This window comes from Urocampus carinirostris, chromosome 3, assembly GCF_059441175.1.
Source record: "Urocampus carinirostris isolate Australia breed hairy pipefish chromosome 3, RoL_Ucar_1.0, whole genome shotgun sequence".
In the NCBI taxonomy this organism is placed as follows: Eukaryota; Metazoa; Chordata; class Actinopteri; order Syngnathiformes; family Syngnathidae; genus Urocampus; species Urocampus carinirostris.
The window spans coordinates 2,452,860-2,468,547 of record NC_142351.1 but is presented as its reverse complement, the minus strand read 5'-3'; the positions used below and the strand labels follow the sequence as shown (position 1 = coordinate 2,468,547).

The 15,688-nt window shown below is 44.8% G+C and overlaps 1 protein-coding gene across 1 annotated transcript; it reads left to right on the top strand.

Moving 5' to 3' along the window:
• Nucleotides 1-5,210: 5,210 nt before the first annotated feature.
• LOC148368282 (uncharacterized) lies at nucleotides 5,211-9,987 on the top strand. The gene is made up of 4 exons (XM_088329682.1): nucleotides 5,211-5,220; nucleotides 5,625-5,732; nucleotides 7,217-7,542; nucleotides 7,795-9,987. The coding sequence occupies exons 1-4, from the start codon at nucleotides 5,211-5,213 to the stop codon at nucleotides 9,595-9,597; spliced, it is 2,247 nt and encodes a 748-aa protein (XP_088185808.1). The 3' UTR covers nucleotides 9,598-9,987.
• The last annotated feature ends 5,701 nt before the right edge of the window (nucleotides 9,988-15,688 follow it).

The window sequence follows — 15,688 nt, the reverse complement described above, 5'->3', positions numbered from 1 at the left end:
GCTACAAACGACAACGCCTCCTTTACTTCCGAAGAACTCTAGCCAATCGTGACCGGGTCAAATGATAATTGACACATTGGTTGGCCAATGAAATTCGAAATTAGTCGATATGAAGATGTCTCTATTGCATTCAAATGAAACCCTGAAATAAGTGTTTGGAACGCCACCAGTGTTTACAACTCTCGCAATGTCTGTGGAAGAAATGGCCGAAAAAAATCCACAAGGGGCAGCACGGCGGCGCAGTGGTTAGCGCTTGTGCGGCACAGTTCATGTCATGGGAACCTGTCGTGGGTTCAAATCCAGCTCCGGACTTACTGAGCGGAGTTTGTATGTTCTCCCCGTGCCTGCGTGGTTTTCCTCCGGGCACTCCGGTTTCCTCCCACGTTCCAAAAACATGCATTTCAGGTGAATTGGCCGGTCCAAATTGTCCCTAGGTGTGAATGAGCGAATGAGTTGTCTGTCCCTGTGTGCCCTGCGATTGGCTGGCAACCAGTTCAGGGTGTCCCCTGCCCACTGCCCGGAGCCCCCCCGCGACCCTAATGAGGATAAGCGGTACGGCTGATGAGATGAGATAAAATCCACATTTGCAGAGATTTTCGAACTGTAAACTGGTCTTCTCCAAACATCCTCTTTTGGAAACACCTAAACATATGGCGAGCCCTGGGCTAAACTAAACCTTACCCCAGCAGGTGGCGCTGTTGGACTCGTCATCGCAAGACACTTATACAAAAAACTATACAAACATATTTCAGCAGGAATTTCAACAAAACTAAAGTTATTATTGCACCCGTTACAGATATTTTTAACCTCTATAACGGTTTATAAATTGTTTTTGTTTTTTTCAGAAGCATTTTTTAGTTTTAAAATACATTTTTTGTTAATTTTCCGTAAAAAGAGCAAGTGTTGACGTTGATAACAACTAGTTACCTACATAAAAATCAGTTTTAAATCGAGCAGGTTGTGATTTCTTTTCAATGTACATCCATTGCGCGAAGTTATCCATCTATCTACCTTGGTCATATCCCTCAAGAGGGGTGACCGACAGCAAGACAAACACATACAATAACAAAGAAAATAAAAGGGAAATAAATAACAAAAAAAAACACACAAAATTTTTTGGACCATGGCCAACCCAATTGCCCAAACACCCAAAAAAGTTGGCACCCAAGTTGGTCATGCTTTCGTCCCTCCAGATGCGCGAAGTTGCCCCTACCAAAATGGCCGCCACGTAGGCACGCAAGTCAGTGGGATGCTAAAGCTCGTCTATATTTGTGTCCCACAAACCATTGCGGCGGTGTTTCGAATAAGAAACTGTCATGGCTGCCGAACAAGAATTGTCGAGAAAACTACCAAAAGTCTTATAGTCAACTTCAAACTACGTAAGCTCGACAGAAGTATCACTTTGCAGTCGTTTTCGAAGGTCTGTCCTTTTTACTGCCGAGTTGGAGCGACACCTCGTGGCGTTTTTTTCGTTCAAACTTGGAGAAAATGTGCTCAAGTGGGGAAGAAGGACCTCTCCAAGAGAAGCTTCGGGGAGCCAAAGAGGAGACCGAGCGAGAATGTCGAGGACCGGACGCTGTTTCCAAGCAGCTCGGGGCAGGTTCGTCATTTTCGCTTCTGCTACATCACATATGTCAGAGTCAAGGCCCGCGGGCCAAATCAGGCCCGCGAGAGGGTTTTACCTGGCCCGCGTGACGATATCAATATATTATTAGATCCGGCCCGCATGCCGCTGCAAGCCCGCAGCCCGCAGTACGCATGAATACTACATTTCCCACAATGCAACGCGGACACGCCGAGCGGAAGCAAAGCGGGAGGCGGTTTGCTTTATTCAGCAGTCGATCAGCTGCTAATGAGCATAACAGCATAAATTAGCCCACAGATAACCATTACCAATGGCTAAACGGAAGGTGGACACTGAAAACCGGGGCTTTCAAACAAGGTGGGAGTTGGAGTACATGTTCACGGAGGTAGCTGGAAAACCTGTGTGTCTGCTATGTGGAGAAAGTGTGGCGGTGATGAAAGAGTATAATATTAGACGGCATCATGAAACAAAACACACGCCTCAAACAAGTAATGTAGAGTTGTAGTAATACAGTACTGTATATAAATGTATGTAAATACAGTAATAATACAGTAATGTTTCCTGTGCAATTACACATTTGAAGTTTTTACTCCGTTCAAGTTTAAAAGTTAAATATGCACATAAAGAAGGTCTTGTTTTTTGTTGTTCTATTGTCTATGTTGACTATGTTGTTTTTGTTTGCCGACTCTGTCCTGGGAGTGTTTCTTGTTTTTCGGCTTTTCATGGAAAATAGATCTTGATATGGACAACAGTCTTGATAAAATTGTCTCCTATTTAGCAGAGAAAATGACTTTTGATTGTTATTATTTGTTAATCAGTAATTCCTTTTTTTCACACTAACCCAGAAAAAGCCCAGAAAGGAAAGCCAATGTACATTTGAGCAGGACAGATGAGGTCTAGTGTGTTGATTGCTATTGGTTTTAAGTAACAAGAGAATTTTGCACTTTATTTTATTGTATTTCGAGGCAATATTTCCTTTTAATAATTTCAGATGATTGAATGATAGAAAATGGTTATGAGTTGTTGTTATGAGTTTTTTATATAAAGGACATTTGTATTTTGTGCCTGCTGAAATTAAAAATGACTGACAGAGTCATAAGAAAATATGGCTTTATTTATCCAATCATATTGTAATATATTTGTTGTGTTTTCAGTAGGTTAAATCTTGGTTTCAGTAAAGATTGGTCAGTCCGGCCCTCGGCTTGTAGCCAAATGTTTTATTCGGCCCTCCGTCCATTTGACTTTGACACCCCTGTGCTACATCATTGATATCAGGGGCGTTACCAGTAGGGGGTGGCCTGGTCCTTCACCCACAGATTCGCTCTGCCCACCAAAAGAAAAGTGGATGTAGTAATGAGGGCAGTCTGGGCAGTGCATACGTCATCTCGTATATAATTGTGTAAGTCCCCAGACACTAGCTTGGACTCTCCGGCGCCCTCAGTACACAGTGTGCGCATCAGTCCCCACGGAGGGAGCAGCCTCTCCCAGCATATTGCTTCGTAGTAGTTATATTGAGAAGCGACTCTTTTAGCTTGACTGACCAAAATTAGACGGCTCTTTTCGGCTCTGAAGCGGCTCTTTAGATTGTTTTTGTTGATTTAATGGATATATGACTAATTGTTATGTAACAGTGTGCACAAAACGACTTCAAAGAGGGGACAATTCTGCATAAAAACACAGAATAGATCAAAATGAAAAAGAAACAAAAGAAGCAAAAACTCAACTATGAAAGGAAAAAAGAGTGAGGAAAAGAAATTCAACATTAAAGCAATAAAATAGGTCAAAGGCTAGAATGAAAATAAACATAAAATCAGCGAATAAGTAATGAAGGAAAAAGCTAGGAAACAATAAACTAAAGAGCAAAATAATAAAATGAGAAAAGCAGCAAGAGAAAGGAAGCAAGAAGCTAGAAAAAGAAACAAAAAGAGAACAACTAAAATGAAAATAGAGAACAAAAGGAAAACGGCTCAAAAAAGAAACATGAAACAAAAGAGAGAATAATTAAAAGCAGAGAATAAAAACCTTTTTAGGTCCTTCTGTTCAGTATATAACCAAGAATAATTCCCCCTTCAATTCCTTTCATGTTCTAACTTCTCCACTTCAAGCCCCTCATCTCAAATGTCCTCTTATTGGTCTTCTAAAGTCTCCTTTTCAAGATTCTCTCCTCCCCAAGAACTTCACCGAGTCTCCCTCTCAAGTTTCTCTTCTTTGTCCCAAAACTTGCAACTTCAACGGTCTCCTTAAGGGTATTACCATGTAACCTATTTTCAAGATTCTCGCCACCCAAAGATCTCCTCTCAAGTTTCCCTCTCAAGATCTCCTCTACTACCCAAGTCCCACACCCCCTTCTCGCCGGGACAGTCTTTTGTTGTTGAAATAAACGTCTCTCAAGTCAGGTCTCACCACATCCCTTGTGCCCTGCGTTTGGGACTGTCCGACAGCTCCTGACAGGAAATGTTTCTATCTCGCCTTAAGGAACACCGATATTTAATAGCTTCTGAGTAACCTCATACTTTTGTTTCCTCGTCCTTGAGGGAGAAGGACGAGCTTAGAAGGTTCAGGCGTCCTGAGTATTCAGATTAGCACCAGGACCAGACGCATGCTACTGTAGAACCTGCTGCATCTTTTGAAATTTTGAGACCGGAAGCTTGATCTTTCTACAACTTACTCTATATTTAATGTTGAGGTTGACTGTGTATTATGCACTGAGGCCCTTGCAATACCCATTGCAACCTGCTTAATTCTTTTCAACTCTGGAGAGTGCTATGTTTTTCAGATCAAATATGGGACCAATATGTAATTAAAAAAAACATTTGTTTAAAATTGCCTCTTATTCATGTCGTGGTTTTTGTTTGTTTCAATTGTGTGTGTGTTTTTCTTGTCAACTTTGTCTTAAATTTGACACTCAAAGGCACTCAAAAAGTCTTGAATAGTCTTGTCAAAATCCTGTGGTGTTCTGCGCGTCCCTTTTGTGAGATTCTGTGATTTAAGGCGTCACAAATAAATGCCATTTGACTTGTGTGTTGCAGACATGGGTGAAGAATATCTTGCTACTGCGTGGCAGGAACCAGAGTTGCCAGGAACTGTTGACAAGATACTCCAAATTGTGTTGAACAGAGCAGGTTGGTCGTTTTACTTTCTGCGACGCCCTCGACATCTCGTATTTGGCCGCCGACGTCCACCGTACTTTCCTTTCGAATAAGGTCCTGGCTTCTGTTTTGCTCATTCTTTCAAAATACATACAGTGAATAAAATAAGTATTTGAACACCCTGCTATTTTGGTACATCTTCCACGTAGAAATCATTGAGTTATCTGAAATTTTCATCGTAGGTGCCTGTCCACTGTGAGACAGATAAACTAAAAAGAAAAATCCAGAAATCACAATGCTTGATTTTCTAACGATTTATTTGTGTGATATAGCTGAAAATAACACCTAAAAATGAATGATAATATTTGGTACAGTAGCTTTTTGTCTGCTATTAGCGGTCAAACGTTTCTAGTAGTCTTTCACCAGCTTTGCACACGCTGCAGGAGCGATCTTGGCCCACTCCTCCACACAGATCTACTCGAGATCAGTCAGGTTTCTGGGCTGTCGCTGAGAAACACAGAGTTGGAGCTCCCTGAATGGTTTCAGGTCTGGAGACTGTTTGGACCATGCTCGAACCTTCATATGCTTCTTACGGAGCTACACCTTGGTTTTCCTGGCTGCGTGCTTCGGGTCGTTGTCGTGTTGGAAAACCTGCCAAGACCCGTCTTCAAAGCTCTGACTGAGGAGAGGAGGTTATTCCCAAAAATCTCACAATACACGGCCCCAGTCATCCTCTCTTTAATGCAGTGCACTTGTCCTGTCCCATGTGCAGAAAAACACCCCCATTTTGGTCTCACCTGACCACAAAATCTTTTCCCACGACTCCTCCGTATCATCCAAATGGACATATGCAAACTGAAGACGGGCCTTGACATTTGCTGGTTTAAGCAGAGGAACCTTTCATGCCATGCGTGATTTCAAATCATGAAGTCTTAGTGTATTTCCTACAGTAACCTTGGAAACGGTGGTCCCGGCTCTTTTCGGGTCTTTGACCAACTCCTGTCGTGTAGTTCTGGGCGGATTCCTCACCTCTCTCGGAATCACCGAGACCCCACGAGGTGGTCTCTTGCATGGGGCTTCACTCCTATTGAGATTGACCGTCATGTTTAGCTTGTCCCATTCTATCGATTGCTAGGTGGGAGGCGGACTTCAACATGAATGGTTGACCCTAAGCCAATCCATCTCTTGGGGAGTTCACTCACTTCCTGTATGTTGAGTCATCTGGCAGCGTTTCTCCTACATATATAATCTAATAATTTTATAATATTTATAAAATTCATACTAATTTCAAATGATGGTTTTTAAACAATACTCGTTTTAGAAACCCAGGAGGGACCCATTAAACCCCAGCAGACAGCCAGAGACTTCCTATGGGATGGAAAAACACGGTTGTCGGTTGTCTGTTTTCTGTTGTTGTCCTTTCATCATCCATTTTGGCCTGGTCAAGGAGATGACCTCATGTGTGGTTCATTCTCAAGGTTTCCTCATTTTCCTCATGCTGTTTTTTTTGTTTTGTTTTCCTTGCCCTCGCGTAGGTTTCAGATCATGGGATGTTGTCGTGGTGGTCTTTGCAGCCCTCTGCGAGTGTTTCTGAGTAGCGCCAGACGTTTCTCTCAAATGGGAAGTGCCGATGTTGGCCATGTTGACTCATTTTGAATGGCCTACAGAAAATCTAGCTCTGTAGCTAAACAGGCATAGGGCACACCACAAGGAAGCTTTAACACTTATCTTTCATGAAACAACAGTTGATTTAGTTGAATTGATGACATTGCCATGTTTTTTGAAAACACATGTTTCCCGGAAAACTTCTGAGAAAAATGGCTCCTTGCAAAACGATGCATTTCAAGCGCAAGTTTCCCTTTTGTGCTTTTTTTTAAATATCTATGTTTTCGATACCTAGAATATCTAAACGATATTTTCCATGAACACAAATAAGATTTGATTGCAAGAAGACTAAACGTATGCATGAACTTTGCAAAAATTCTCAGCCCCTGATGTCTCGGGTGACGTGATCACGTGATTCAGGTCGTCATGGTGATCGCAGGGTCCTACGATACATTATCCCAACGAATGCCCTTGGTCATTTTTTTTAGAAAGACTAAAGATTTGAAGCGTTAACAGTCGATACTCATATCTCTGCTTTTCTTGTCACGCTGCGCGTACTTGGCATATACGCCGGCGCCTACTCACCGCCCTACAGCGTAATACGGTGGATACAGGAATCAAACGCGGCTTAAGTGTTGACAAAGGAATCTGGTCAAAGCTACTCCAACCACCTCGAGATGATTTAATTCCTCAAATTTTTTTACGTTTTGGCACTCAGGAACAATGCTTTTGAAAACGTTACTTTACGGCACTGAACGAGTTAAGGGCAATACAAATAAATGTGACTTGTGTCTTGCAGACGTCAGCCAAGAATATCTTCCTACTGCGCGGGAGAAACCAGAGTTGCCTGCCGTTAAAATTGAGGAGGAGGAGGAAGATCTGAAGCCTTATCACATTAAGCAAGAGACAGAAGATGGGGAGCCTGTTCGCGTTAAAGAGGAGGACGATTCTCCAGTCTTGCTAGTGACCGAGGTCCTTTTAATTGTCGAAGATCAAGGTCAACCTGGAGATCAAGGTCAACCTGAAGATAACGGTTGGCAGGAGCCTCTAAGCATCAGCTCCCCTCAACACGAGGAATCGGATGACGGCGACACGTCCCACTCCCCAAACGCTGAAGGTGGTAACACATGTTCCCAGTGTGGGAAAACGTTTCAAAGCAAGTCTTATATGAAGTTGCATATGAAACTCCACACTGGTGAGAAGCCTTTCGCTTGCTCAGTTTGTGGTAAAAGATTCTCCCTCAAAGGAACCTTAAAGAGACACATCAGAACCCACAATGGAGTGAAGCCTTTTTCTTGCTCAGTTTGCGATAAAATATTCACTACAAGTGAAACCTTAAACAGACACATTAGATCCCATACTGGCGAGAAGCCTTTTGCCTGCTCAGTTTGTGGTCAAAAATTCTCCACACAAGGACACTTGAAATTACACCAACGAACCCACAATGGCGAGAAGCGTTTCTCCTGCTCAATTTGCGGAAAAGTGTTCTCCCAACGAGGAAACTTGAATATGCACACTCAAACCCACACTGGGGAGAAGCCTTTCGCTTGCTCAGTTTGTGGTAAAAGATTCTCCCTCAAAGGAAACTTGAAATTACACACTAGAACCCACACTGGCGAGAAGCTTTTTGCCTGCTCAGTTTGTGATAAAAGATTCACCCAGTGTGGGGCCTTAAAACTACACACTCTAACGCACACTGGGGAGAAGCCTTTTTCCTGCTCAGTTTGCGAAAAAAGATTCTCCCTCAAAGGAACTTTAAAGAGACACATCAGAACCCACACTGGAGAGAAGCCTTTTTCCTGCTCAGTTTGCGATAAAATATTCACTACAAGTGGAACTTTAAACAGACACATTAGATCCCATACTGGCGAGAAGCCCTTTTCCTGCTCAGTTTGCGGTCAAAGATTCGCTGAAGGTGGAACCTTAAAAAGTCACATTAGAACCCACACTGGCGAGAAGCCTTTTCCCTGCTCAGTTTGTGGAAAAAAATTCACCCGCCGTGGGAACTTAAAAGAACACACACTAACCCACACTGGCGAGGAGCTTTTTGCCTGCTCAACTTGTGGTCTAAGATTTAGCATGAGACAGTCCTTAAAACGACACACTCTAACGCACACTGGGGAGAAGCCTTTTTCCTGCTCAGTTTGCGATCAAATATTCTCTACAAGTGGGGGCCTAAAATATCACATTAGAACCCACACCGGGGAGAAGCCTTTTGCCTGCTCAGTTTGTGGTCAAAAATTCTCCACACAAGGACACTTGAAATTACACCAACGAACCCACAATGGCGAGAAGCGTTTCTCCTGCTCAATTTGCGGAAAAGTGTTCTCCCAACGAGGAAACTTGAATATGCACACTCAAACCCACACTGGGGAGAAGCCTTTCGCTTGCTCAGTTTGTGGTAAAAGATTCTCCCTCAAAGGAAACTTGAAATTACACACTAGAACCCACACTGGCGAGAAGCTTTTTGCCTGCTCAGTTTGTGATAAAAGATTCACCCAGTGTGGGGCCTTAAAACTACACACTCTAACGCACACTGGGGAGAAGCCTTTTTCCTGCTCAGTTTGCGAAAAAAGATTCTCCCTCAAAGGAACTTTAAAGAGACACATCAGAACCCACACTGGAGAGAAGCCTTTTTCCTGCTCAGTTTGCGATAAAATATTCACTACAAGTGGAACTTTAAACAGACACATTAGATCCCATACTGGCGAGAAGCCCTTTTCCTGCTCAGTTTGCGGTCAAAGATTCGCTGAAGGTGGAACCTTAAAAAGTCACATTAGAACCCACACTGGCGAGAAGCCTTTTCCCTGCTCAGTTTGTGGAAAAAAATTCACCCGCCGTGGGAACTTAAAAGAACACACACTAACCCACACTGGCGAGGAGCTTTTTGCCTGCTCAACTTGTGGTCTAAGATTTAGCATGAGACAGTCCTTAAAACGACACACTCTAACGCACACTGGGGAGAAGCCTTTTTCCTGCTCAGTTTGCGATCAAATATTCTCTACAAGTGGGGGCCTAAAATATCACATTAGAACCCACACCGGGGAGAAGCCTTTTTCCTGCTCAGTTTGTGATAAAAGATTCACCCAGTGTGGGGCCTTAAAACTACACACTCTAACACACACTGGGGAGAAGCCTTTTTCCTGCTCATTTTGCGAAAAAAGATTCTCCCTCAAAGGAACCTTAAAGAGACACATCAGAACCCACACTGGAGAGAAGCCTTTTTCCTGCTCAGTTTGCTATAAAACATTCTCTACAAGTGGAACCTTAAACAGACACATTAGAACCCACACTGGTGACAAACCTTTGACCGTTTGACTTTTTAGTGAAAAATTCATCCATATCGGCACGCGAAGTATACACGTAAGAACTCACGCCGGCGAGAAGACTTGCCTGCTCAGTTTGCGGTCAATTATTCACTGTAAGTGGGAGCTTAAAACACGTAATCAACCAAGTATCATAAAGGCTGTCTATAGGAACATAACTCGATATGAAGTTGTGTCAATTGTATTCAAATGAAACCCTGAAATGAGTGTTCGTAACGCCTCCAGTGATATATTCTACGCACCATTTTTATGCGCACGTATGCAGAATTTGGGATGGATGCGGAACGATAATTTAAGCGTTTACAACTCGTGCGATGGCCGAAATGAAATGCACATTTGCAGGTTTTCGAACTGTAAACCGGTTTTCTCCAAATAGCCATGAACCTGAACATACCCGTAGAAAAATGTGTAAAATGCACTCTTTAATTTTGAAGTTTGGGATCCAATTTGACACGGTACCAGGTAAGGCTTCAAGCTATCGTCTCACCTGTTAAGATACCCCTGCTACGCTCATTTGCAGGCATTTGATTGTAAAAACAAATTCAGGCGAGTTTGGATTATTTACTGGTAGTAGAACTTGCAATGGGCACAAAATGCTATTTTTAATGTCACGGCTGTAATAACAACATTTTTTGTTGAAATTCCCGCTGAAATATGTTTTGTAGTGTGTGTGTATGTTGTGTCGCTCATTGCAGTCTCTGGCACGCTGATAACTGAAATAAAAGCCTCATCATCCATTCCGGCCTGAATGTGGATCCTGGGTGGGACACCGCGGTTACATATCTATCGTTCGATCGATCGATTCTAATGGATTTCTAATCCACTCGGCGACCGTCGATCCCCGGTTCGAGTCTGCGCACCCTTCCTCATCCTCCCCCAATCGTTTGTGAGTACGTCTACGCGAATGGGTCCTTATTACCCGTTTCCCGCTCCGTGACAGCAGTGAGTCAATCCCAGATTTCATACCTTACTGTCATCCAAACATTTTTTATACAATATCTAAACAAATTGAATCACTCATAAACATGTCAAGCCCTGTTTATTTGTGACGCACTTAATTACAAAGAGTCTCAAAGGGCCGCACAGACCATAGATTACTGCAAACTACAGACTATTATGACACCATCACCTGATCTGAAACCTACATGAGGGCAAGGAAAAACTAAAAAACCTCAAGTCAAGTCCTGTTTATCTGTATAGCCATTAATCACAAGGAGTCTCAAAGGGCTGCACAGACACTTCGACATATAACACGGAGGAGCCGGGAACCGAACCTGCAACCTCTTGATCCCAAGAATGCAAACGAGTCTTGCCAACCACTAGGTGCTAACCGTTACATGCTAACGAGTCATGCTAACGGATACATGATAACGAGTTATGCTAACCGCTACATGCAAAGGAGTTATGCTAGCAGTACATGTTAACGAGTTATACTAACAGCTACATGCTAACGGCTACATCCTAACGACGACATGCAAACGAGTCTCATCTCATCTCATTAGCCATACCGCTTATCCTCATTAGGGTCGCGGGGGGGCTGGAGCCCATCCCAGCCATCTCCGGGCAGTGGGCAGGGGACACCCTGAACTGGTTGCCAGCCAATTGCAGGGCACACAGGGACAGACAACTCATTCGCTCATTCACACCTAGGGACAATTTGGACCGGCCAATTCACCTGAAATGCATGTTTTTAGAACGTGGGAGGAAACCGGAGTGCCCGGAGGAAACCCACACAAGCACGGGGAGAACATACAAACTCCGCACAGGAAGTCTGGAGCTGGATTTGAACTCACGACAGGTTCCCATGACATGTACTGTGCCGCACAAGCGCTAACCACTGCGCCGCCGTGCTGCCTATGCAAACGAGTCGTGCTATGAAATAAAATGGTCTGCATTTCTATAGCGCTTTTCAAGTCAATGAAGAGCTCCAGAAGCGCGTTACAATGTGCTTCACACTTACCCATTCACACACACTCACATACCAATAAGAAGTCAGCCTCCAGATGCTTTGAGGATAATCAAGATTCTAAATGGTAAATGGACTGCATTTATATAGTCATTTTTATTTTAGACGCCCTTAATCACAAATAGTCTCAAAGGGCTTCACAAGTTATTACACGTAAGAAGTTTAGGTTATTCATATGCTATAGAGTAGAAGTGAGTTTTAACGTGGACTTAAACATGTCCACTGAGGCAGCAGATCGGATCTCAGGGGGAAGAGCTTTCCACAACACCGGTGCCCGGATGGAGAACGCTCTCGAACCAGCGGAACACTTCTTGGCTCTTGGGATCACCGGAAGACCGGCGCTCTCAGAACGAAGGCTTCGGACCGGAACACAGGGGGAAATCACATCCGAAATATATGAGGGAGCAAGTCCATGTATGATTTTGTATAATACTAAGGGAACCTTGAAATCACATCTTTGGCTAACAGGGAGCCAATGCAGGTTAGCCAAAATTGGGATGATGTGATCGTACTTTTTTCTCCTATTTAAAAGCCTCGCTGCTGCATTTTGAAACAGCTTCCACCCTCGTCTCCGGCTATGCTGATGACTTGGCGCTGGTCTGTAGCGGCCGTAATAAAAAAGCAGTGGCGGTGAGACTAGAGTCAGAGGCGGCCAAAGTCAACCAATGGGCCACTATTATAATATAATAATAATAATTTCCTTGTATTGTCATTCTGTGTAACAATGTACACAGAACGAAATGTCGATTGCACCTGACCCGTTGTAGTGAGCCGACGCAGCCGCAGCCAACAGAGGGCGCCGCCGACCACTTTTTAAGTCTTAGGAATGACTCGGCCGGGGCGCGAACCACCGACCTCCCAGTCTCAAAGCGGGCGCCTTACCATCTAGGCTACTGAGCTGGTATTAATCATCTCACCCTCAACACGGCAAAGTCAGAAGTCGCCTTCTTTTCCATGGACGCTGCGGAATCTTCTTGGTGCCCAAACATCACTGTAGGGGGTTCGAGACTCAAGATGAATCCTACTCCTACTTTCCCTGGGGTTCGATACGATCGCCGACTGACCTTCAATGAGCATGTCCGGCACTTGAGCCAAGTCACAAAGCAACGATCCAATCTCCTGCGACAACTGACCGGCACGTCTCGGGGATGGCGGCCCTTGGAGATGCGGACGATCTACATTGCCACCGCCGGATCGCTCGCTGAATATGCAGCTCATGCATGGGCGCCCTGGACCTCCAACACCAATATCCATAAACCGGAGAGGACACAATCCGACGCGGCTTGAGCAATTACGGGCCAACTTCGATATACTCCGATCGACACTGTCCGCCATGAAGCCCAGCTCCCACCGCTCTCCTCCCGACTTCAGCTTGCCAGCCTTAGGAAAGCTGATGAATGGTTCCACCTCCCTCCCAACGATCACAGGAGAGTACTCCTCCAAAAGCCCGGTCCTAAACGCCTCAAGAGAGAAGACTGGCGTAATTCCACAACCCCCATTTTATCCTCTCTCAACCTCACGCCAGTGGACTCAGAGTCTGTACATGACCCTAATATTCCGTGGCCTCTGGCGCCCCCGCCACCCATCCATTTCACCCCCGTCCCAAAGTCTGCATCCCCTGCCCAACAACTTGCCACTGCAGAGGAAACACTTGCGGATCTGGGCCCCAACCGACTTGTATATTTTTACCGATGGTTCCACCCTCAACGGTACGGAGAATGGAGGAGCCGGAATGGTCATCTTTAAAGGCAACACGCTAATCCACTCCTGGCATGCGCCAACCGGGGCCTTTAGCAGTTCTTTTCAGGCCGGAAAGTCTGCCACGATCGCTTCAATCGCCTGGCGAGACCACAATAACGACTGGTCCTCATCCTCCATCATCACGGATTGCAAGTCCCTCCTCCAAGCTCTCTCCAACCCTAATATAACAGACCCCTCCCTCCTGTCCCTTAACTCCTCAATTGCGGCCTTCTCCCCATCCAAGAGCATCCGGCTTATTTGGGTCCCGGGTCACTGTAACCTCCCAGGTAAACTTTGCAGACAAGCAGGCTAAATTAGGCTCGGCCCTCCCTCAACCTACCGCGCCGCTAGACCCACAAACTCGGCTCGCCATTATTCGCAGGAGCTGCAAACCCCCCCATCTACCCACCCACGTCTCATTTCTCTTACCTCTTCCAACCACAACCCGGAGGAAGAATCCCAGCTCTCAAAGAAAGACCTTGTCGATCTTATACGATTCCGGTCCGGTCATCACCCCTCCCTCCGAAGATGGCAACCTTAGACGGGGAAATGCAAGACGATCGGTGCCGTCACTGCGATGAGGACGAAGAATCGGTCGAGCATCTCTGGCTACGATGCCCCGCACTCCAGTCTGCCCGATACCACCGCCAGCTGGGATTCTCCTTTGGAGAACTACGGAGCCTCCCACAAGCGAGTCTAGCGCTACTGAGGATTATCCTTAGGCGCCTTGAGTGACTCAACAACAACAACAACAGCTGAGGAGGACTCCTGAGTCTGGTCATCGGAAGACCGGAAAGTAGTGCATTACAGTAGTCGAGACGAGAGGTAACAAACACATGAATTATGATTTCCGCATCCGACTGAGAAAGTATAGGACGAATTTTAGCAATGTTACGGAGATGGAAGAAAGCGGTTCTAGTCATTTTCTTCACATGTGTTTGAAAGGACAGATCGGGGTCGAAAATGACACCTCAATTTTTAAGTGAGTCGCTCTGTGTGATGTGGCAATTGTCGATGTTCACAGCAGTTTTAGAGAATAAGTCACGGCATTTAGATGGACCAATAACATTTCAGTCTTTTCAGAGTTAAGACGCAGGAAATTGAGTGACATCCACTCTTTTATCTCGGTGAGGCAGGCCTCCAAATTTCCACAGTTTAGTGTGGAAGATTCCTCCAACGGAAGATAGAGTTGAGTGTCATCTGCGTAGCAATGGAAACTGAAATTATACTTGCGAATAATATCACCTCATGGAAGCACGTAAATGCTGAAAAGAAGGGGGCCAAGCACTGAACCCTGCGTGACACCACAGGTAACACTAAAGGGCTCAGATGTCAATTCGCCATATTTAACGCAGTGTGTCCTATCTGAGAGGTAGGATCTGAACCATAAGAGGATGTTTCTTGAGAGACCGATCCATTTTTCCAACCGTTCTAGCAAGATATTATGGTCCACTGTGTCAAATTCAGCACTAAGGTCCAGCAGCAGCAAAAGTGAAGATGCGCCAGAGTCCATTGCCCGTAGGAGATCATTGGTTACCTTAATCAGACCTGTCTCAGTAGAGTGGTTAGCCCTGAATCCTGATTGCATTGATTCAAAGAGATTGTTCTCTGACATGAAATCATTCAGCTGCTGTGCCACTACTTTTTCAAGTATTTTAGAAAGAAACGGTAGGTTTGACACAGGTCTATAATTACATAAGTTTTCTGGATCACGGTTGGGTCGTTCCAGTGTGGGTTTAATGACGGCGGACTTAAAAGCCGCTGGAACTACACCTGAGGAGAGTGATATGTTTATAATATTTAGAACTGAAGGTGCAAGAACGCCAAAGAGACCTTTAATAAGTGAACCTGGAAGCGGGTCGAACTGGCAAGTCGTCGGTTTGGCCGTATTCACCATCTGTTTAAGATTTTCGAGTGACAGTTCACTAAAACGGGACCAAGTCCCTGGACAGCCACCATGTCGTGCATCTAGGGATTTGAGTGCTTTAGTATGTGTTGAATTAATACTATCTTTAGAGATTTCTTCCTGTATGCTTTGGATCTTCTTAGTAAAAAAGACCATTATGTCGTGGGCAGAATGAGTGGAGCTATCTGGGATAGTCTGTTGCCTTGTAAGCGATGCTACGGTGTCGAAAAGGACCCTGGGATTGTTCTTTTGTGACGCAATCACCTTCGAAAGGTAGGCTGATTTTGCAGAGGCAAGGGCCGCTTTATACTTCAACAAACTATCACACCAGATTTGATGGAAAACTTCAAGCCTAATAGTGCGCCATTTTCTTTCAGATTTCTTGCACTCTCGTTTAAGGGATCTAGTTTCATCATTAAACCAAGGCGTGCGTCTTTTAGGTCGTGATTTATGCCGGATGGGCGCAACTGA